Source organism: Lonchura striata, chromosome 6 (genome assembly GCF_050655825.1).
Source record: "Lonchura striata isolate lonStrDom1 chromosome 6, ASM5065582v1, whole genome shotgun sequence".
Taxonomy (NCBI): domain Eukaryota; kingdom Metazoa; phylum Chordata; class Aves; order Passeriformes; family Estrildidae; genus Lonchura; species Lonchura striata.
In genome coordinates, this window is record NC_140708.1 from 16,266,519 (window position 1) to 16,288,846 (window position 22,328).

Here is a 22,328-nt window from a genome sequence, read left to right on the forward strand (position 1 = left end):
TCTATATGCATCAAGGGATTGTTACACAAAGAAGCCAAACATAGTTTTTTTTCAGAAATGCTGGTTTTGTTAAATATTACCAAAGCTCTAAGGCATCTTTATGGTATAAGAAAACAATGTCTTAAATCAAAAAACACATGATTACTATTGTGACATCCTTATCACTATGTCTTTAATAATAACAGGCAGGTCATCACTTAGGGAAAGTGACAGTGTCCCTGTGAACATATTTTTGGTCTTATGTGATCATTTGCCTTAACCACCCTGTGACTGCTTTATGCTACACCCTGCAATTATTTTCTAGTATTCTCTACCTGCATTTCTAATCCCAAACGTAATAATATATTAAATAATTACTAAATGTCACTGTATAAATATAGCACCCAACCAAAATTAATGACCCATGGGATACTTTTTGCTATCCAAAGTAAACATGGATGGTTTGAAATTTTAATAACCATAAAAACAATTACATGCTGCTCACAAAATGACCAGAAGATCTATGTAGTTAAGCTTCAAAATTCAGAGCTAATGAAAGCTAATGAAAGCTTCCAAAGACCCATTAGTCAGAAAATTCATGAACATAAACAGGGCTTGATAACCACAAACGCGAGTCAAAACAAACTCCTTAAACAACACAGAATCAAGCTGAGTGGATAAAGAAGGGAAATGAAGACCAACCAAAATCGAGTACTTCATTTAAAAAAAGGCTTTTAATATATAAATCTGAATACAAAAATAACCAAAACACCCTACAGTCATCACAAACAATCCTCAAGGTTTTCTCTTATCAGTTCCCTGACAGTTTGGCAAGCGCTTGTTTTCTCTGTTGTGCAGTCATATACTCACAGGCTTCCAAAATATTTACTATAATTAAAGTCTGTTGCACTGTTTTAGCTTTTACCCATATTCTTCCATTCATTCCCAGCACCAGCTCAAATGGGTACAATTGTGACAACTCTTGAATTATTTCACATTTGGGAGCCAAGAGCCTGTGAACAAGACAAAAAAAAAGTCAGAGGAAGGAGTGATCATGCTTACAGAGACCACAGTATTATTGACCAGTAGCTCCAGCAGTACTGCTATTATGGGAGCCATTTAAGAAACACTGTGAAAGATTATAAAGTTGTATATACATCCAACATAGCAATACAGTATCAAATTTTCAAGGCTCCTGGCATATAAAATGCATGCACCTAAAAAAATAAAGCCATTATAAATTTACTTTTGTCATTAGATTCAGAAGCAATCCCTGATAAGTTTAAAGTTAATTGATACTTTTACAACAATTCTATGAGCTAATAAATCTAAAAGTACACAATTTGACCAAATGACATTTTTGATGTGCTATTTATTTGACACCCCAGAGGTGTCTTTCAAAACAGGACTTCCCTTCTATTTCAGGAAACAGTATTAACAGCAATAAATAGCCTACTTCATTTTTATTAGATGACAACATACTAAATACTGTAATACGTCTAGAATTAAATCAAGATTAGACAAGTATTCACAAAAAATAAAAGCATACCAGTATTTAGCAGTTTACTTGTAATATGCTGTTATTTTTTTTACTTGTATACAGACAAAATTTGGAAAACAGAATGGCTGCAAGAAGCTTTTGTATCAGTTCATGCTGACTTCTAATAGGACATATAAATCAGACAATGCCAGGTATGAAAAAGCTGCTCTGCAGTGCCAGATTGCTTATCCAAAGAATGACAAAACAAACAAAAAACTCCACCCAAAGAGCAAAAACAAATTTTGACTATTGTTTATCCATGTAATCTGGTATACTTTAACAGTCACAAAAAAAAAAGTCATGTATTTACATCAGCATAAGCAACTCCAAAGTTCACAATACATTTAAAAGCTTATGAAACAGTTCCTGGATTTATGTGTCAGCCTTAAACTAAAATCCAACATTTTTAAAATCTGTATTTCAATGCTATTTATTTTTATTTGGAAGTCAGAAAATAATGTGTACTGATGTGCAAAGATCCCTTTAATCAGCTCTCAGCCAAACATACACCCTCTATTACCCCCACGAAACAGAAAAAGGACAATAAGCATTGCCAAGTTTTAAACTCCAAGGTAATATGTACATAGCTGAAACACTATCCTGAATGTTTGACTACCCCAAGACACTACTTTTATTTTCCATACTGCCTTGGCATCCGCATCACTATTTTTAAACAGGTGATGTAACACCATACAAAAGAGCTTCTAAGTCTCTTAAAAGAAAAAAATAAACTTTTCTTCTAGATCAATCCATACTCTATTCAGTAAATCTGGTTTCAACGCACTACAAGAATCACACAGTCTGATTTACCAAACTGCCCACACTACTCAGAAGAAACAGCTGTGGTAATCTTATACGTGAGAGTGACTAATTACATTTTCAGTACTTACTTTCTTATTAGACCTAAGGAAACTTTAAAGAGGAAGCCGTCTTGTCCAATTATTCCCATGCCACTTGATTTTCCACTGCTGTCTATACACACCATCTCTGGTTCCATGTCTTTATTTGCTACAACAAACTGACCATAAATAAGATCTCCCACCTAAACAAAACAGTGTCAAAGAACAAAAGTACAGGATTTTATCTCTTATAATCATTTAGCAGGACAACAATAAAAAATATCACACCGATTTTGTTTTTCTTTACAGTTTTACCTTTTACATTCTGGTAATGGCATTTCATGGGAGTGCAGAAACTATGGCATGCATGTGCAACACAACCATTCATAACAGCGCTGTTAAAAGAACCCACACAACTAATATTTTCTACCAGCATCACGTTTTAAAACCCTAACATCGGAGCGCCCTTTTGGAGGCACCCTATGAACTGCATCTGCTCCTGGCAAACCAACACATGAGAGTGAAGCACCCAGCCAGCTGAGAGAGAACAAACCACGCTAGTTACGGTCCTAAAAAACCCCAGAGAGGCCGCGGCCAGTGGTGCAAAACGCTCCGAGGAGGACCAAGGCGAAACCATTAGAACCAGACCTCCCCTAACTTCCCCTAAGAAAAGCCACTGGAACGCGACACAGGCGCCACCAAAGGACGCAGCTGAAGCGTCACCGGCAGCGAAGCAGGGCACCCACCTGCACGTTCGGCCTGTTCCTCTTCGTGGCACCTTCGAAGGCCAGGTAGGACAGGGACGCGGGCTCGCTGCCGCCCACGTCCAGCCGGAACACGTCCCCCGCTTTGGCCGTCACGATCCCGATGACGTGGTCGCCCTTCACCGGCACGTACTGCAGCGGGCGAGGGGGACAGAGGGTCAGGGGAGCGCGGGCTAACACACAGACACACAGACACACGCACAGACACACGGACCCTACCCGCTTCTGCTGCGAGTCCACCCAGAAGGCGCCGCCGCCCGCGGGCCGGTGCCGCAGCAGCCCGCACTTGGTCACCAGCAGCCCGGCCCCGCTGCGCCGCAGCCCCGGCCCGCACAGCAGCCGCCCCTGCGGCGCCGTGCCCGCGCTCAGCCGCAGCCGCTCGCCCTCCGCGTCCTCGTCGTAGTGCGCGGGCAGCAGCAGCAGGTCCCCGGGCAGCACCACCTGCCCCACCAGCGCCTCGGCCGGCGCGCCGCGCTCCGCCGCCATGGCCGCGCCTCGGGCCGGGGCGGCGGCTGCGCCCTGCGCCCCGCGCCCTGCGCGGAGCGGCCGCGGCGCGCCAGCGACACCGCCCGGCCGGTCCCCGAGCTGCAGCCGGCCCCGCGCCGCTCACGGCGCCTCCGCCAGCCGCCTGCCTTTCCTGCGGGAAGCAGCCCGCCTTCCAGTTCTGCCGGGGGGCGGCCAAGGTGATGTTCATTCCGCACTTACGCGTCGGAATTAATAAACACACGGAGCTAATTCTTCCAGCTGCAGTTACAAGGGTTTTGAATACCCGATTAGAAGTTGACAGCAAAACAAACAGCTGGTAAATATGAGGTGACCGTCAGCCGATGAGTTTGGCAGGGAGCAGAAAAGATCACATCAGTTGTGAAGGGAAACTGCTCACAGACAGATGGTATTAAAACAGTTGGAAAGGATCACAATGGGTCATCTGGCCCATCCTCCCTGCTTTAAGCAGGGTCATCCTAGAGCACGTTGCACAGAACTGCATCTAGACAGTTTTCAATATCTCTAGATAGAGTCCACAACCTCTCTGGGCAATCCGTTCCAGTGTGTGGTCACCTGCACAAAGTAAAGTTCTGCCTCCTGTTTAAATGGAGCTTCCTATGCATCAGTTTCTGCCCATTCCTTGGTGTCCTAGTGGTTGGCACCACGAAGCAGAGCTTGGCACCTCCCCTTTAGATATTTATACATATTAATAAGGTCCTCTATCAAGCATCTCTTCTCAAGGCTGAGCAGGCTCAGCTCTCTCTTTCCTTATAAGAGATGCCCAAGTCTCTTAATGATCTTCATAGCTCTCTGCTGGACCCACTCCAGATCTTCATGTCTCTCTGTCCCTGCGGAGCCCAGAACTGGACACAGCACTCCAGGCAGAACTTCAGCAGACGGGCAGATTCACTTCCCTTGACATGCTAGCAGTGCTTTTCCTAATGCACCCGGGGGTACCATTGGCCTTCTTGGCAACAAGGGCACTGCTGCAAGACCTTGTTGTCCATCAGATCCTCCTCCACAGAGCTGCTCCCCAGCAGATTACCCCCAGCACTTGGGATTATTCCTCCCCACGTGCAATACCCTGCATTTGCCATAGCTGAATTTCAGTTTCTTCTCTGCTCATTCAACTCCATTCTTTTCAAGTCTCTCTCAAGGGCCACAAAACCCTCTGAGGTCTCGGCCTCTCCTCCCGGTTTTGTGCCCTCGGGGACCTTTCCGGCCAGGCCCTTCACCCCTCCGTCCGCTCCTGCGGGCGGCGCTGGGGCCGCTGCGCTGCCGCCGCTGTTGCGGAGCAACCCCGCGCGCTGGTAGGAGCGGAGCGGGGCCGGGCCGGGCCGGGCCGGGCCGGGCGGCAGGAGCGGGGCCGGGCCGGGCCGGGGGCTGCAGCCCCGGGGCTCCGGGAGCTGCTGTCCGAGGGAAGGCGAGCGGCTACAGCAGAGCGGAGCAGGCAGCACCGGCTGCCGGGGACTGGCGGAGTGTGAGGGAGGCGGGTAACGGGCTCCGCGCCCCGGGCGCAGGGCTGAGGAGCCCGCACAGGGGGCGTGGGCGGCGGCTCCGGGTTACGAGGGTGGGCACACTAAGGCCACCTGGAGCCCCCGTGAACGCGGAGGATGGGCTGTAGTCACTGTGTCAATTCATTGCCTGGGCTCTCTGCCCTGGCACGTTTTCAGCCCCCTTGGCAGCAAAGGACGGCTCCTGTGTACTTAGACTGGGCTGGTGGAGTGTGTGCAGAGATCTGTGCCTTTCGTAACTGTAGAGCGTTCAGGCCCTCGCCTTGCACACATCTCTTAAAGATAGCTTTGACAGTTCAAACTAAAATTACCCTTAATTGTCCTCAGAGTTAGTTGCCTGTTCTCTGCATAGAAGTTTTTAATGTCCTGTTGTGCTTTTCAATGTTGGTTTTTCTGTTTTGTTTTGGTTTGGTTTAGTTTTTTTTTGTTTGTTTGTTTTTTTGTTTTTTGTTATCATGCAGCCCTAGAATTAGCAGTGTGTTTCCAAGTACTTTATGAATTATACATGTCCAAACAATAAGGTGGGGTTTAAGCATTTTTTTTTTCTGCAGTGATTGTTATAACTGAGCTGTCACTGGCGCCTTTAAGAGCTAAATTACTGCTAAATAACTTTCTTGTATAAATTGAAGGCTTAGTAAAAAGTATTGTCATAATCAGTGTTTGGCACCTGAAGCAAGAGTTCTTAGAGCCCCTAACTTAATTCTAACATTGATGTCTAATGTCTGTCTGTTTATTGTCAGTAGATTTGGATGGAGTCTCAGTATCTGAAGCAATGCCTGGGAAATTGTTTGAAGAAGGGACTGGCAGAGGTTGTAGAGCATCGGCCAGCAGATCCAATAGAGTATCTTGCACACTGGATTTACAATTACAGAAGAAACTTAGATGAAGAAAAAAAGGTAGATCTAACTTAGGCAAAAAAAAAAAAAAAAAAAAAAGATTGCTACAATATAGTTGATGCTATTTAATATATCTTTCATTTTTATGTTTAATTGATTCTGTGTTACATCTGAAATAGAGAATGCTGGAGAGAGCTGAGATAGAGCAAGAACGGGAGGCAGCCCTAGCAGAACTTGAAAGGTTAAAAATCCAGGAAGAAGAGCAGCGGAAACTTGAAGAACAACGTCAGGTTATTAATAATAGATAACTCCAAGCAGCATATGGTGCTGTGGCATCTTGGAGCTCTTTGTATACTTCTAATAGCTATATAATGATTTTGATAAAGGTGGCATAAAGCAAGTGTTTTAATCTCACTTTTCTGATTAACTAAAATTATTAGTCAGCACATGGGTAGGAAAAGTTACATACTATGGAGTAAAATGTTATTAAAAAATGATGGCTGTTAAGTTAAAAGGCAGCCAATTTAGGAGTTACGTGAGAAGTAACTGAAAATACTGTTTGGGCTTACAGTATCAGAAGTAAATACAATATCTGTGTTTTTAGCCATTCTTTGTAAAGGAATCATATGAACTCAGTGTTGACATAGTGATGTTGGTGTGACCTGACTGGTTTTCTTGTATGGATGACTTTCATAATGTTAAAATCAAAAGCTTAATTTTAAATTTATGCTGATCACATTATGCCCAGCTCTAGTGTAAGATGCATTCATTTTATTTCGTTTGCAGTTTTAAAATTTGGCCTTTAGTAATTTACAAACTAAGAGTAATGTGCTTAAGGGTTTCATGAGTGATATAAAATAGTAAATGAAAATAAAGAGATTGTGTCCAGAGATAATTCACTGAGAATTATACTCACATTAAATAAATTTTTTTTTTAACCTAACTCAGTTTTGGCTGTAGTCAAATATTGAGGTAAATTTTGCTTTTATGTACCATAAAGGAATAGAAAATTATGACCATAATTGTAACTACTCACAGAATGCAAGAGCAAACAGTATTTGCTAAGGTTGTTGAATGTAAATACTTAGATTATGCAGTTTCTGAAGTTTGGATGTGATAGGATTTATGTTCACAATTAATAAACACTTCCTGTTAGATATTTCCAGTTGTAAGTACTAAAGGTTGCTGATGGACATGATTAATGCTAATGACATTGCTTGCCAAATATTTCTATAGATTTGATTCTATATTGATTCATCCATCTGTGCTAGGTGCTACACAAAGTATCAAAGAGCTTAATCCAAAGGATAGGAGATAACTAATACAGATTGATAAAGAGCTTGTGTAATGAGACAGGATCTGAAGTGTGTACACTAACTTCACTTAACTGCTTTATCTTCCTCTTGGTAGTAAAGCCTCTTTATCCATAAGAGTCTCAAACCTTTGAAAATGTCAAAACAGATGATACTGAAAGGACTTTATTATTTACATAACATAGCAGTTATGTTTTATGTTTACTTTTTTATTTCAATATTAAATACTTTGTAAACAATGAGGTGAAAAAGATAAATGTGGGGCTTGTTTCCTTTATAATTTGTCCTTTCTTAAACTGATTGCAGGCTCAATTGGAGAAAGAACTTGCAGAGTTGGAAGCACAGAAAAAAGAAGCTGAAATGCAGTTGCAGCAGGAAGATCAAGAGGTTTGACCAATGCTTACTTGGTGGTTTGAAAATACCATTTATCAGTCATTTTTCCAGAAGCAGACATCAAATACAAAACACAAAGCAGAACCCATGGGTGTTGAACTAACACATAAATAAAGAAACAGGAGTGTAGGTAGATGGGGGAAATGTCTTAACGTGGCTTCAGCAGTCTGAGTTTTATACTTGAATTTTGGTCACAACAGAACATAAATTTACTGCAAAAATCCAGTATAAGGTCAGCTTACCTGATGCTTCCACATTTCTTGATGGTATTGAAAGTTTTTTAAAATAAGAATGTCTAATTTAAGTACCAACACAGTAATATTTTACAGGGGGTTAGCACAAAATCCATTTACTATACCTGGAAAAAGAGCTGTGGTTTGAAATTGCAATGCATCTGGATTCTGATTTCTTAGTGGTGTATGGGAATTTGTACCAACAGAAGAGTGTGTATACACTTATGGTCTTTTAATGCTGCTTCAGTAAAAACATACATGGATAATTGGCATGCTTATCTCCATAAAGCTTTAAAAACTCTGCAGAGCACAGTATTTTAGGAACCTAAGTTTTTAGAAAGCTGTTAAAATACTGGCAAAACACAACTGTAGGAAGATGAGTATATGAAAGTGACAGAAAAGATGAATATGTGAAAATCTTAAATTGCTTTTAATTAAAAAAAAACAAAAAACAGGGTTAAGCATACCAAGACCATGTTCCTGTACTACTAAATTTGTATAGAACTTATCTAAAGTGTTCTCTTTACATTAATACATAATGTCATTTTAACACACCAGAAATGTGATTTCATGACATGGGACATTTTAATTGAAAACTGGTTTTCATTACCACAGGAAAATGAAGACACAATAGCTGAAGGAACAGATAGATCTGGAACACCTACTTCACCCAAAGCTGAGGAGCCAGATGAGAGTGAACCCGTAAGTGTGTAGAAAGAGATTATAAATGATTGATTCTCACAGATCAAAAGGTTAAAACTGTTTAAGGGGTAGTATTTTGTCCAAAGCTGCTAAACAGCCCATAGCTGCTTTCTGGTAGGAGTTAGGCCATTCTAGAAGAATCTGTGGTGTTAGCTGACTAAATCCTCAAGATTTAAAACAACATTTTGTATTCAGATATGTTACTGACTAAAGCATGAATATACTTAGAGGAAGCAGCCTTTCTTTGCTGTGTGAACAGTTATGTATGAAATCACTTAATTTCTGGTATCAGTAGTGTAATTCTTGCTCAGAATTTATTTTGTTATATTAATATGCTTCATACTTAGAGTTGTTTTAATAGCAGCCTGTTTACAAGTGTTCTCTCAATAGATTTATGAAAATACTTACGGCTGTTCTTGGGGTCAACTTTTCTCAGTTGTTTTTTCCACTGAGGTAAATCAGGTGTGTATGCAAGATCTCATATAGCCCCAGTTTTTATAATTTTCAATAATTACATATTTTAAAAAATTCTTGAGGCTTTGGGCATTATTTTATGGGCTCTTTAATAAGAAAATTGCAAAACTCGAAGTGAAAATGAGTCTTAAGTACCTGCTGCTTCCTACATGTGCCAAGTCTTCATGTCTGAATGTGTTAGATTACAGTGGCTTTTGGGGATGTTATTTCAGGTTTTACAGTTATTTGTTTGCTACAAATTAAGAACAGATTGATAAAATAAGACATATAGGTATGTGCTATTGATTCTGCCCTCAAAATCACAATGCATCATCCAAATTTGCTGGATTTTATAGTAGAAGTCTGGTGATGGCATTCATTGTATTCACTGTATTGAATGGAAGAATACATGATTATACTGAAAAGTACCAACTTGTCTGTCATGGGCAGTTTTTTTTCTATTTTCCTTTTTACAAAGTTCAGTGAATGCTGGTAAGTGGTAGAATATTTTTGTTGTTGTTTTCCAGAGTCAAACAGATCTTCCAACAGTAGTAGAAGAAGAAGAAGAAGAAGAAGAAGAAGAAGAAGAAGAAGAAAGTTAGAACTGACCTGAGAGCAGTAAATATATTTTCTACTCCTTACTTGGTATCCTGAAGTGTAGTATCTTGATTTATGTATTTTATAAATATAACTGATATATGTAACTGTTTCTCTGGTGTATGTTTTTGAGGTGTTTGTATAAAGTCTGTTATTTCTGACACTGCTTCTTAATTTTTATTCTTAAAGCATAAAGTAGCTAGCATGGCTGACTTGCAGGAAGAAAACTGCAGCTGAAGTGAAAGCAGTAAATATATTTTCTGCTTATTGCATACTGAAGTAACTATAATAAATAAAAATATAACTAAAATGTCAATATAATTTGAAGATAGATACTGCAATATGATAATCTGAATCAGTATTCAAATAATAAAATATTACTGAAAATTATTTTCCAATAATTTGAATGGTTTCTGACAGAAAAAGGGAATGCTCTGCAGATTAAAAGATGGAGAGAGTATTCTGGACATCAAACTTGATGCAAAGATCCAATCAGATTTCCGAAATATATTTGAAAGAGGTAAATTTAACTCTGACTCAGTATATACTAGAAGATCTTGTCTCATAGAAGTCATTAGATGATCTTTGTAACATGATATGTTTGCTCTAGGCTTTATTATTGGATAAATATATTTATTATTAGAACCTTTTCTTGGTGTTGCATAGTGCTAGGTAAGCTGAAAAAGAACTTGATTAGTCAAGTTCTTAAGACTTTTCTGCATTTTTCTTGAATTTATAAATCAATAAATTAAATGTGTTCTCTACTAAATACCATTATTATTTCCAAAACTTCCCTTCTAAAAATTCAGAAAAATATTTAGCTTGATCCATGGTTATCTATAAAAATAAGTTTTCTAATCCTTAAAGATAGCATTTTTACAAGAACAGATTTTTGTACTTACTGGTATCTTGGTGTAGGTTGTCCAGAATGTTCTGTCCCTTCATTATAAATGGAAAAAACACCAGCATTAAGAAATCCTGCTGTTCTTCAATAAAATGTGCCTTTGCATCCCTGTCTTCTACTACAGGTTAGCTGATTGTGGCCAATGCTGTGCAATGAAAATATCTTTCATTACAAAATCTGTGCATAGTTAATGCATTCACTGCATTCTTCAGTGTTGGTATGAAAGATTTTTCTGATAATTTCATTTCGTTTTTTAATAGTATTGCTGAGTCTAAGGGTTTTGCTATCATTGGCAAACTATTAAAAATAACTATACACCTATAACAGACAAAGGTCAATCACATAATAATTGTTTGCCTGCTCTGAATAACTTGTTTTGATCACGTAGATCAGACTAAGAATAATCTTAGAAAATTTTAAAAACATGAGCACTATTGATTTTTATATATTAATGTATTATTTTTCCCTTAAAGATAAAATACCTCTATTAAAAAATCTTGTGCCCATCTTATTGCTACACTGCTTTTTGAATACTGTTAATAGCGATGTCTTACATGAGCATCCTTAAAGTCAAAAGAGGAAAATGTCATTTACCAGATATAAATACTTAGAAATGTTTATGTAACTGTTGGAGTAATGAAAAGTGGAACTATTTTTTGTGTCTAAGTGGTCAGGCTTTGCTATCTACAATTCTGATTGGTTTGCAGTTTCTGTGATAGTCAAAACCTTTCCTGTGGTATGAATACACCCTTGTGGTTAATGTTCCAGTAAACAGATTTTGACACAGTTTACAATTATATTTGTTAGTAACAGTTACAGTAGAGTAATTTAAGGACACACTGTGATATCACAGTTCTAATTACACCTGTTCACACTTCATGCACAGCAACCTCTTGTGCTAATCTCAAAGGGATAGAGTAAATGGATAAACAGATGGAGTTTATCTTTTAAATCAATATGTATAACTGATTCTTAATACTTAAATTAACACTTCAAAAATTGGTAACTCATGTCCATTTACCTTTAATGTCCAGTCACGTTGACCATGCAAATTTCAACCTTCATACAGCCTTCAAAATGTAAGACACTATTTTAAAACATGCTAAAAATTAATTCTAATGACATGTTCATTTTTTTTACTGTTTCATACTGTTTGTATCTTTGTTTGATTTCATTATATGTGTGTCCACTAGAGTGCATCCTAAATAAGCACACTGGGAGCTCTGTCAATTGCAGCCCATGAAAACTAAACTCCTGTTGGTCATTCTGTTTCAGCTTATTTTTAACTATGACTTTTTCTTTGTGATGCTGCAGTCCATATTCCTCACTTTATTTCAAGGCAGGAAGTTTTGGATGGAAACTTTTATCAGAAAATTACTAAGCAAGGGTCAAAATAAAATAGATTCCAATTTACCTGTTTCTTTGTTAGCTACAGAAAATGTTTGTTGTTAAAATGTTTTTTATAGGGATACCCATTTTTTTCAGGATCTGCTGTGCAAGACCTGGTGCATTATTCCCCTTCTAAAGCTTTATAGGAATTCTTATCTTTGATACAGGACAAGAGGTAAACAGTTATTGGCTCAGTGCATTCTTGAGGTGCAAACCTGCCTGTAAGTTACTTAAAAATGCATTCACAACAAAGATGACTTTTCCTTGGGTGTCTAAACCTGGAGGGAAATTAAAGCAGCTTAAAATAAGTTTTGCTTTCTCTTTCTGAATTTTCACCTTCTTTGGAGTATAGCAAGCTAGAGCCTGGAGGAGGACAGATGACTCTTAGCTGCTACACATGATGTGATTTCAGAAGTGTTAACACAATTTAACCTCTGCATAAAATGTAAAATTGTACATTGGAAAGAGAAAAAAACAATTGCAAAATGCAACTTCATCTGCAGCTTAGACGCCCTTTGAATAAATTTTTATGGAAAGAAGATAGAATTCATAAGACAGATTATGAAAAATGTTACTGAAAATAAGGTTCTAAATACTGACAGAAGATGTATGAAATTGTCATTTTTCCTTTCTTCAGAGTAAGACCAGTCTTGTTTAGGCTGTGACCAGACCATGTCCAGATCCTCCAGAAAACATGCTGATAGTAACATGCCCATTCACAGCTGTTCTCATTCCAGCAATACTGAAGCACAAGGATGAAAACAGATATGAAGCCCAGAATAGGACAAAATTATTCAGATTAACTATCAGTCTGCTCAAAGAGGTGAAAACAGCTCTGCAGTGTGAGAACCTTCTCTTGCATGGAGAAATATGTTATGCAGCAAGCACATTTTACCTTTTAATAGAATAGGTTTTATTAAGCTTGCAGTCCCTTTCATGCTGAATGGTTTTCCTTCATAATCTAAAGGAGCTAACTTATCTTTTTGTAAGCAAAAGTTTTATACAGTAATTTGCTAATGGTAATGGGAGCCATATGATTTAGTCTGGATTAAATGTTGAATTTCTGTGAACTTTGCTAATACAGCTTACTTATATTTGAAGTCAGCTATTAATTGCTTAACTTCTTTGAAGAATTTCCTGTACTTAGGTTAGAAAAAGAGCAGTGTTGTCTATTGACTACAGCTAGAAATGAGAGTCTAAGCCTGTTACTTGCTGATAAGAACTTATGTGCTTTTAAAAATATCTTACCAGTATACTTGTTTGCTTTTAAAGTTTTATTTTTGAGTTGTTGAATTTTTGGAGTTTTTGTTTGGGTTTTCTTGTGGAGGAGTTTGTTTGCTTGGTTTTATTACTTTTGTTTATTTTTTCTGGCACTGCCATTATAAACCTTCATGCAGTCATTGTGTTTTATACTTGTGTATTTGTTATAATTCATACAATGGAAGAAGCTTCACTATTACAAGCATTTGTACAGGTATTGGGCTAATAGTAATGGAAGAAGGGCCAGGTAGGGGAAGGTGCCCTTTTTTTTGAGCTGTCACAGTGTAGCAGATTTTTAAGAAGTTAAAATAGAAGACTCATTCTCAGAATTTGAGAGTTCTCAGATATATTATGCAACTTCAGGTCTTCCCTGATAATTTGTATATCACAGAATCATTATCATTAACCAAAGTCAGCATTAACTTAGATCAGAATTTGGTTTCATGCAAGAACCAACCGGTGTTTGAGTTCAGCAAATTATTTTATTCAGCGGTTCCTTCATAGTTCAGATGTTGTCTAGAAGATTAGAAGATGCCAGATAAAGAAATTGGCTGCTCCTGGTGTAGGAGGTAGATGTATGTTTGAACTTGATCAGTATTTTGGTTAGTCTGTTTTTCTTAATGAACTGATGAGTCATATTTTCAGCTCCATTATAGAGCTGATTGTTGTTATTTTGTTTCAAAAAAAATCAAGGCAAACCCTTTTTTGGCGCAGTGAAGATGCATTCCAAGGATCTCAGTCTTGGTCTCATCGAAATTGCTGAAAAAGTTGTGGTTGAAATCATAAGAGGATTGAGCTCTCAACTAATACGGAGTTGTGCCCCTGAGAAGCCCTCTCCTAGCTATTAAACTTTTACTGTACTTAATATTAAAACAGGAGAGATTTTATTGCCTCAAACTGTATGCAAGGCATATACCACAGAAATAAAAAGAGCTAATTGTGGGGAGGGTTGGAGAGCAGAGGGGCACTTCAGCTCTCTTTTGCTCTGTTTCAAGTCACATTCCTGGGAGTGTGCTAGGCTTCTCCAATCACTCTGCCTAATTTCTACTCCACCTCTTGGATGTACTTTCTTGCAGAAATGACTGGCTGCACACAGACACGCCTATATTTGGTTCATTATCGTAAGCAATTGCGGTTTTGCCACTGATGTGTTTAGTAGATAAGTTTAAAAAATTCTATTTATTTAGCTGATAATTGTAACCCTGGAAACAGGATCTGTTTGTTTCATTGTAAGCCAGGCTGCACTGAAAAGTTACCCTTAGGCTCTGACAGCTGAAAATGTCTGGGGCTGGGACTGTGGTGGAGTTCTGAGACAGCTGTTCTGCAACATTTTTTCTGTGGGCATATGTATTGAAGTGGAGCCTATAGAAAAAAATGCACCAATATTTTGTTTCTCACTTGAACTTGGGTTGTTATTGTATTTGCTTGTATTTTAAAACTATTGAGTAGGATTTATTGGTAGGAAGTATTAACTCTATAAAAGCTACCACTGATGATATACTAAAGCAGTATACTGAAACACTATTCTCTTATCTCAAAAGTTTGTGCTTATAGGCATCTGCCTCTTAGTATCTGTAGGATAAATGGTTTTGCCACTGCTCACATGTAGGTTGCTGTTAACTGTGGCATGTTTTCCCCTTAACCTTCTTATGTGACTTTTCTAGGTTTTTTTTTTTTTTAGCTATCACTTGGAAACTCAGCATGGTTAGTGTTTGAATCTGTCTATGAATTTGCCCAAGCTGTGTAGGCACAAAAAAATCAGGAAATACAGCCAGACCTATATATTTGTATTGTATTGGCTTGTGTCTTGACAGAGTAAAGACAGGCTTCTTTATTTTAGTGCAGTTTCTTCAAAAGTCTCTCCAGCAGCTACAACTCTTTTACTACTCTATGACTACAAGAAAGTTACCACTTTTGTGTGTGGTGAGCTCATGCAGCTGGCATCAATACATGAATATTCTTTTCCATACTTCTTTAAATCAAAGGACCATCTAACCTTTAGAGGAAGGGCCATTGACTTCTCTAAATTTTGCTTTGTTTAGTAGGATAAGTAAATTCCTAGTTTTAACTAAAAAAAAAAAGTTGCTTATGGTAGTTCATTGTTATAAGCACCATAAAAATGAAATCTGCAGCTTTGAATAGGTTCACATATTTGTGAGCTCAAAATCTGGAAATGAATTTCAGATTTTAGTTTCTAAGGAGATCAGTTCTGTGCTTACTGAATTTGCTGGCAGGAATCCAACTCGAGTCCTAGTAAAACACCCATGCCAACTGCGTGGGAATATCTGTATGTGTCTTAAAAATAAATACACATTGAATAACCTTGCTGACCTTGCCTCTAAAGACTTACAAATCCCAGTGACATTTTTTATGGTACTCCAGAGGGGGAGAAGGAACAAACCAGAACTGATTACCCAAAACTTCTGACTGTTGTTCTTGGGATTCTCAGCCATTGGTAGCAATTGGGAAGAATTTAACAATAAGCTGCCCTAAAAAATTGCCATTAGTTTTCTCATTAGCCAAGATTTCTAAAAACACAGAAAAGAGGATGCCTAACAGGAGTTGGCTTATGCTAGGTGCTGATTTCCAATACCAGTTTTCAAAAGCAGAAAATGAGAGTCTTTACTTTACTTTACTGGCTAAACCTTCTAATTTGTGTGAGTCAAATGTTTTTCTTCTCAGAGTCAATAGGAGTAGTTGATAGGTTTTGATTGTGGCAGGTCTGCTCTGATCTCTGTTTTCTGGCTGACTTACCAAACTGTTGAGAGGCCAAAGGCAACACTGGTGTTTAATTACAAGTAACACAGATTGTGGACATGAAAAAGAAACAGCAGCAGGAAACCTATAAGCTGTCAACCTCCTGTCAAGAAACAGGAAAGAATCTTCTGCATAGAAATTGAATCAGTGATTGGTATGAATGTAGGAAGTTTAGGTGCTCCTTAAATTTATTAGTAGGAAAACCTGGAAGAGTGAAAAAAAGAAGAATCAAGGGGTAAGAAAATATTGAAGGAGAAAAAGAGAGAGATACACCCTAAGATCAACTCTTCCACATGTTTAGCTATGAGCTGTTACCAATGTGAGTAGCTTGTATACCTATGCAGGGTAGGGTTTAAGATGGTAATGAGAATAGGCTTGTCCTTCTCTTTCCCTGCCTAGTAGAGCTGCAGTCTTCAGTTTCAACTTAAAGTACTAAAACTGTCTTCTTCCTTGAGATGATCTAGTTTTGCTGGTTTATTTTCTAGAGTACTGAGATTTGTGCATAACTTGAATACTTTCCACTGCAAAAATGAAAAGGTTATTGATCTTAAACTTGAAGAATAAAATTCTGAAGTTTATAGTCTTAATTCACATTGCAAACACTGATAATATTCAGGAGGTTTTTTGGGGCTTTTTTTTTTTTGTTCATTTGAATAATTTTTCATATTTTAGTACAACAGGTAAGACATAACATTCCAGGTACTGATATTTCTTATTGCTACGAGTGTTCTTGTTGCTAAGGGTCAAAGCAAGATTGTAACACATAATTCTTGAGCTTTTTAAAATTTGTTTCAGGGTAAAGGACTTGGAAGGAAAAAAAAAAGAAGAGTATCATAATGAATCTCTGAGAAGGCAACTATGTTCCCTTGGTGACATCCATTTTCCATTCCATATTCTGTTAACAGGAATCTAGAAATATTGATGTGGTTACTGTATGAATTTTTTGTATAGTACTGTTTATATACTTTTGTAAGGTGATCCTACATACCCTTCATGCATTACTTAATATCCCCAGTTTAGACAAATATCTAATAATATTTTTTGGCTGTGTTTTAGTTCAGACCTGCTTATCTGAAGCTGCTGAATGACTAACTGCAGTGAAATCTTTCAGACACAGATAAAAAGATAATAATCTTTTCTGGTTGCTAATATATTTGCCCAGGTGAAATATGTGAAATTGCTACTTAAGTGGCAACCTTCCCAGTCTGGATCAGCTGTAGTAACAAGGTTAGGTTGGAGGATTTCTGAAAGATATCACCAATCAGTTGATTTAGTTAAGAGTTTCCTGCAGACCTCACAGCACTAGTAGAGCATTTGAGCTCTGTGGCAGTGACAGTGGGAGGATTTCTAAAAGGCTGTGAATAACCACGGATAGGAATCATGGCTAAAATGCATGTTGGATGGGTGCAGTATCTTTTTCTCCTGATAGCCATACAAGCCTAATTCTTGAGTTCACAGCATTGTGTAGTTATTTTCAGTCATGCAAAATGCATTTAAAATTATGCTATACATAATTTACTAGATTAGTACTGAGTTTGAATAGATGTTTGCCTGTATCAAGCAGTTCAAGTATGTAAATATTTTTGTTGTAAGCATTGAAGAATAGGAAAACATACAGTAGTATTGTAGGAAACATAAACTACTTCCCTATGTGTAGTGTATGTTTCACATAGAGTACACATAGGGAAGACTTGTAGAGGGTTTTGGTCCAGAGAAGTAACTACAGTTTTTTACCAGATGAAGGAGAAGCATGTTCCGGCATTGTATCTCAAAAAAGTTAAATGTGTCTGAATTTAACCCAATGATCCTTGTCAGGAAGCCAGAATTAACAAATTCCACAACTGTTCTTACAGATAGCTTTCTGAAACCTGACTTCATGTACTAAAGTCAATATTTGTTTCAAAGTCCAAAGACCACCTGTACTGTAAACATCTATGAAACACTGCGGCAAAAACTCTTGGGTAATAGCTGTTTAAATGCATCAGTCTCTTTCCTAAGGTACTGAGGAAATCCTAATGGTTTGCACTGATAATGTCACAAGACACAGGAAAGCAGAAGATCGTACAGAGCCCAAGCTGCTGGAAGCCAAATTGAGATACAGATCTATGGCTGTAATGGGGTTTAGTCTGGACAGGTGATCAGACCTGTCATTCACAGCAAAGAGCTCTAACTACTCCCACAGAAAGAAACTGTGGCTGCCTGTGGATCTCATGTGTGATCACACCCTGTGCAATTGAAGTTATGGGTTGTGCTTTGTTACATGTCACATGACAGTCATTCCTAGACAAACCAACTGATCATTGCAGCTGGAAAATATATCCAGTAAAATATATAGATAGCTTTTTGTCAGGTTTAAGGGAGATTATTTCTAACTAAGGCTTTTTCCATACCTAAGGCATAATTTTAACAATGAATGGGTTAATTTACTAAATTTACTATGGTGGCTTATGAGTAAAATGCTAAATATGTATGTTGTACACTGCTACATTTGCAAACTGAAACTTTTAATTGTGTGAGGTAGGTATGGAACAGGGCTCTATTTTTTCCCTTCCACCGTCTCATTGTTTGTGAAGGATACAAAGAACTTGTGATTCTGTTGTAATAGGCCTTCACATAAGCATGTAGCACAAACAAAAGCTTGTGCATTGCTCTACAGAGCTTATAACTTAAACAGGAAAACTGCCAATGACTAAAGGCAGAATTAATTATATACCAGTATGGTTTAATGCTGGCAATAGTAACCAATCAGCAAATGGAAAACTTTAACTAATCTAGCTATTTTTGTACCATTTCTGGTACATCAAGGGTTATTTATGAAAAATGATTAGGAAAAACTTTTAAATTTATTTTCATCTTGGGATTGAGACATAAACTGCTAGTACTTTTATTAGGTGAATAAATAGAAAATAATTTGTTTTCATTTCTGCTAATATTAAGCAAATAATGCTCCCAGTGAAATTAACACCAAGATATATTTTAATGAAAGCCCAATTTAGCCCCAGTGTAACTTTAATTATTTCCTAAGAGACTAAAAGTTGCCACTTAATGTATAAAGGCTTGGCACATACTACTTTTTAACATGGCTATGAACAACCTGTTCAAATTGGTCCTGCTTTGAGCAGAAGGCTGGAGAAGACTGTCCAGCTTTAAACATTGTGATTCAGTGAGGCATTAGAATAGAGAATTTGAGGTTAAACAGATGCAAAAAGGAGAAGCATAGGGGAGGGAAGCAAAATTAATTATTTTCTCTCATATTGGTAATGGAAGAACCTGGAAACACTTCTTAGGAAATGGCAGGCATGGCAGTTGGGAGATGCAATGAAGGACCTCTCTGAACCTGAAGTTACTGTGGAGTGAGTTACACAGAATGCACACCAAGAAATTGCTCTGACTGGAATTGGTATTTACTCAAAAAGTCATAAAAGCCCTCCAGAATGAAGAGCTGAATTGCTCATGGTCATGTGCAGGAGGTCCCATAGGCCAGTCTGGAGAAGGTGAAAGGTGAGATGAAAGAATAAATGCTGGGTGACAGACACCCATCTCAGGACACACACTAGCTTCTTTTCTTCTACAATCGCAACCTTTTTTTTTCTGCTCTGCTGTATTTCTTTTACCCTGAATGTTTACAGGCCAGTGAAATGTACACCTGCACATTTGAGAGGCCTTGAGCCACTCTCATTTTCAGATAATACCAGATAGAGGCAAGAGTTTTGAAGCAGGTGGGAAGTGAGTTTTGAATTCCCCATGTTCAAACTCTATTGCTTTGAGCAGGTTTGTCATTCTTCATGCAAAGGAAATAAATACATCTTAAAAAACTTTCCTTACGTTAACTCTAAAAGTAAACCAAAACACTACCTCCCCCTTACCAAAATGTATAGGCTAAGTCAAGGCTTTTCACCAACCAGCCAGAGCCCTAGAGGATATTCTCATCAGGCTTGAAAAATTTATTGCTCATTTCTAATAGAAAAAAAAAAAAAAAAAAAAAAGATGGACCACAGTAACTCCTTGAAAACACATTACTTGTATAATATAAACTACTAATAGTAAACAACAAAAATGAAACTAGTATTAAAATTGTTTTTATAAGCACCTGAAAAACTGTTTCCACGGGCATTAATTAGGAGTAAATTCCTTGCATGAAGTGAGAATAAAATAGCCAAGTAAGAAGTCTAAAGTATTAGCATGTTAAACAGTTAACTTGGTAAAGTCATATTTAAAGATAAAGGTAAGACAACAAAACAGAAGCATTTAGGAAAACACTTTCCTACATGTTATTTGTATCCATGAAGTATTCCTGTATATTGCTACACCTAAACATGTTTTGGTTCTTTAATGTAGTGGAATTGTAATTTTAAGTTACTGTAGTAAAAAGTATGTGATGTCTACATATCAAGTATCCTGAACATTTGAAAGCTGTGATAAGAGAAATTGCACAGCCTAAGAAATGGTCTTCCCATAAATGATTCTAGTAATGCAGAGTTCTTCCAAGTTCTTGATACAGTCCTCACTCAAAAGAAGTCACCAAAAAGTTACTATGGTGGTGAAACCACAGGAGTGAAGGAGCCTGCACTGCTTGCCAGGAAAATTTGATTCTTCTGCAGCTGAAGTAAGGATGCCTAAGCTTTCTTCTTTGCCTCTGCTGTCCTAGTGTTTATCTGTAATTTATTAGCTCAAACTTGTTTCTCACTTCTACAGATATCATTCACCCATGTAGGCTCCATTTTCAGTGGTTTATAACTTGAATGGGATATCAGTAGTGACAAGAAGGGCGATGGAAATGCACAAGTTAAAGGAGAAAAAAAGAAGAAAGAGAAAATGTGTTTTAACTAAATGGATATAAGCAAGACAAAATGAGGGAACAGGAGAAAGGCAAATAAATGTAGAAGAGGAGAAAATGAGCAAGTAAAATAATCTGATGAGCATGAGAGGTCTAGGGTGAAGACAATTTATCAGTCATCTTTCTAGAGAATCAGCACCATAAAAGTTTCTGTCTGTTAAATCTTGTTCACTGATTTCCAGGGCTTTCCCAAGGCTGTGATAAATCTCTGCCTTCTTGTCAGACTTTGTTATATGAGCTAGAAGAGGCGTGGTCTTGCAGAACTGCTGTGAGTAAAAGCAGCAAAACTATAGGATGGTGCCAAATATGAAGACTCTTAAAGTCAGTAAAATGACTTACATTGTTAGTCCAGTTGAAACAGTGGTTTTAATTGACATTATAGACAATGTCTATAATGAGAAATAGAGACATAGAGAAATACAGAGGAGCTGTGTTGTTTTTACATCAGTTTTTTTCCTCTCTTTAGTCTCATTTCAAAGCACAGTAGTCATACTGATTTGGAAGATTTTATCAGTAGGTATCTTCTGAGTAAAGATCATAGAACATGGTCAAAAGAAAATACAATGATGGGCAATACATGAATTATAAAGAGATTTACAGAGAAACTTTATTTGGGCTCAGTCAAGGTGAGTAAGGCAATGAAGTTAATAGAAAATTTGGAATCCTGTTACATTGAGTGATGAGTCATTATTAATAAAATGGAATAAGGAAAAATGCTGATATCATTCTCTTAGTGTCATGTTTTGCTGGTTTTTTTTCATAGACAGGAGTCCTAGGCCAAAAAGACATGATGGTAAAGCACTATCTTACCTTTTTACAAACATTTAAAAAATCAAATTGTCTGGGAAGAGAAGCCAAATGAAACATTACATAATCCTACAATGCTTTAGCATTTGCCATAGATGTCCTAGAAGAGAACATGCTGAGGTGCTTCATGGCCATAAAGCAAATGTACTGCTTTTGATAGTAAAAGCACAGCTGGAAGAAGCTCAGATTGGAGGTTTTATACAAATTAATGTGAAATGCAGCTGGGCAACATTTCTGGTAGCAGAGAGGCTTTTTAATAAAGGGTGAGCCTCCAAAGGTCACAAGGGACCAATGCATTTAACTAGACAGAAGCAAGTACAAAAAGAACTGTGAAAGCAAAATAAGCAATGGTCCTGCAAACTCATTTCTCATGTATGCCAATACTTGTGATCTTCAGCATTTTGAGGGCTTGTGTTTTTTTTATTTTTACACATGATTAGAGAATTGTGTGAATGCCTTGCATTGTCCTGAAGTGTTACCTTAAAACCATGAATGCTGATTCCCAAACTACACTTTCTCTCTGTAAGAGGCATTGAAAACCAAGGGAAAGAAAAACCAGAAGCAAGAGAGAGTGGAATTCACAGGCTAATGATAATCAGTCTTGTCTGCTTTTGTTGGATAATTGTTTGTAGAATCAGAAAAAAACCTCTTAATATACAAATACACACACAATCATTTTTTGCTTCATCCATTCCCATTGTGTCTTTTGGTATCTCCATAAGGAA

The 22,328-nt window shown here is 37.8% G+C and overlaps 2 protein-coding genes across 10 annotated transcripts; one reads left to right on the forward strand and one right to left on the reverse strand.

Annotated features, from left to right (window-relative positions):
• Positions 1 to 694: 694 nt before the first annotated feature.
• Positions 695 to 3,627, reverse strand: EXOSC3 (exosome component 3). Its single transcript, XM_021526653.3, has 4 exons — positions 3,342 to 3,627; positions 3,105 to 3,254; positions 2,410 to 2,561; positions 695 to 992 (listed from the first exon to the last, which is right to left on the reverse strand). Exons 1-4 carry the CDS (start codon positions 3,606 to 3,608, stop codon positions 791 to 793), a joined length of 771 nt encoding a protein of 256 aa, XP_021382328.1. The 5' UTR covers positions 3,609 to 3,627; the 3' UTR covers positions 695 to 790.
• On the forward strand, positions 3,003 to 21,516 carry DYDC1 (DPY30 domain containing 1). Of its 9 annotated transcripts, none has more exons than XM_021526655.4 (6): positions 3,003 to 3,149; positions 5,866 to 6,018; positions 6,138 to 6,248; positions 7,578 to 7,658; positions 8,513 to 8,599; positions 9,580 to 21,516. In XM_021526655.4, exons 2-6 carry the CDS (start codon positions 5,872 to 5,874, stop codon positions 9,652 to 9,654), a joined length of 501 nt encoding a protein of 166 aa, XP_021382330.2. In that variant the 5' UTR covers positions 3,003 to 3,149; positions 5,866 to 5,871; the 3' UTR covers positions 9,655 to 21,516. The 9 variants fall into 9 exon arrangements, with proteins under 9 accessions (XP_021382330.2, XP_085439493.1, XP_085439488.1 ...); XM_085583362.1 differs by having other exon boundaries at positions 3,035 to 3,149; positions 5,863 to 6,018; XM_085583359.1 differs by lacking the exon at positions 3,003 to 3,149 and adding an exon at positions 4,805 to 4,918.
• Positions 21,517 to 22,328: the final 812 nt, after the last annotated feature.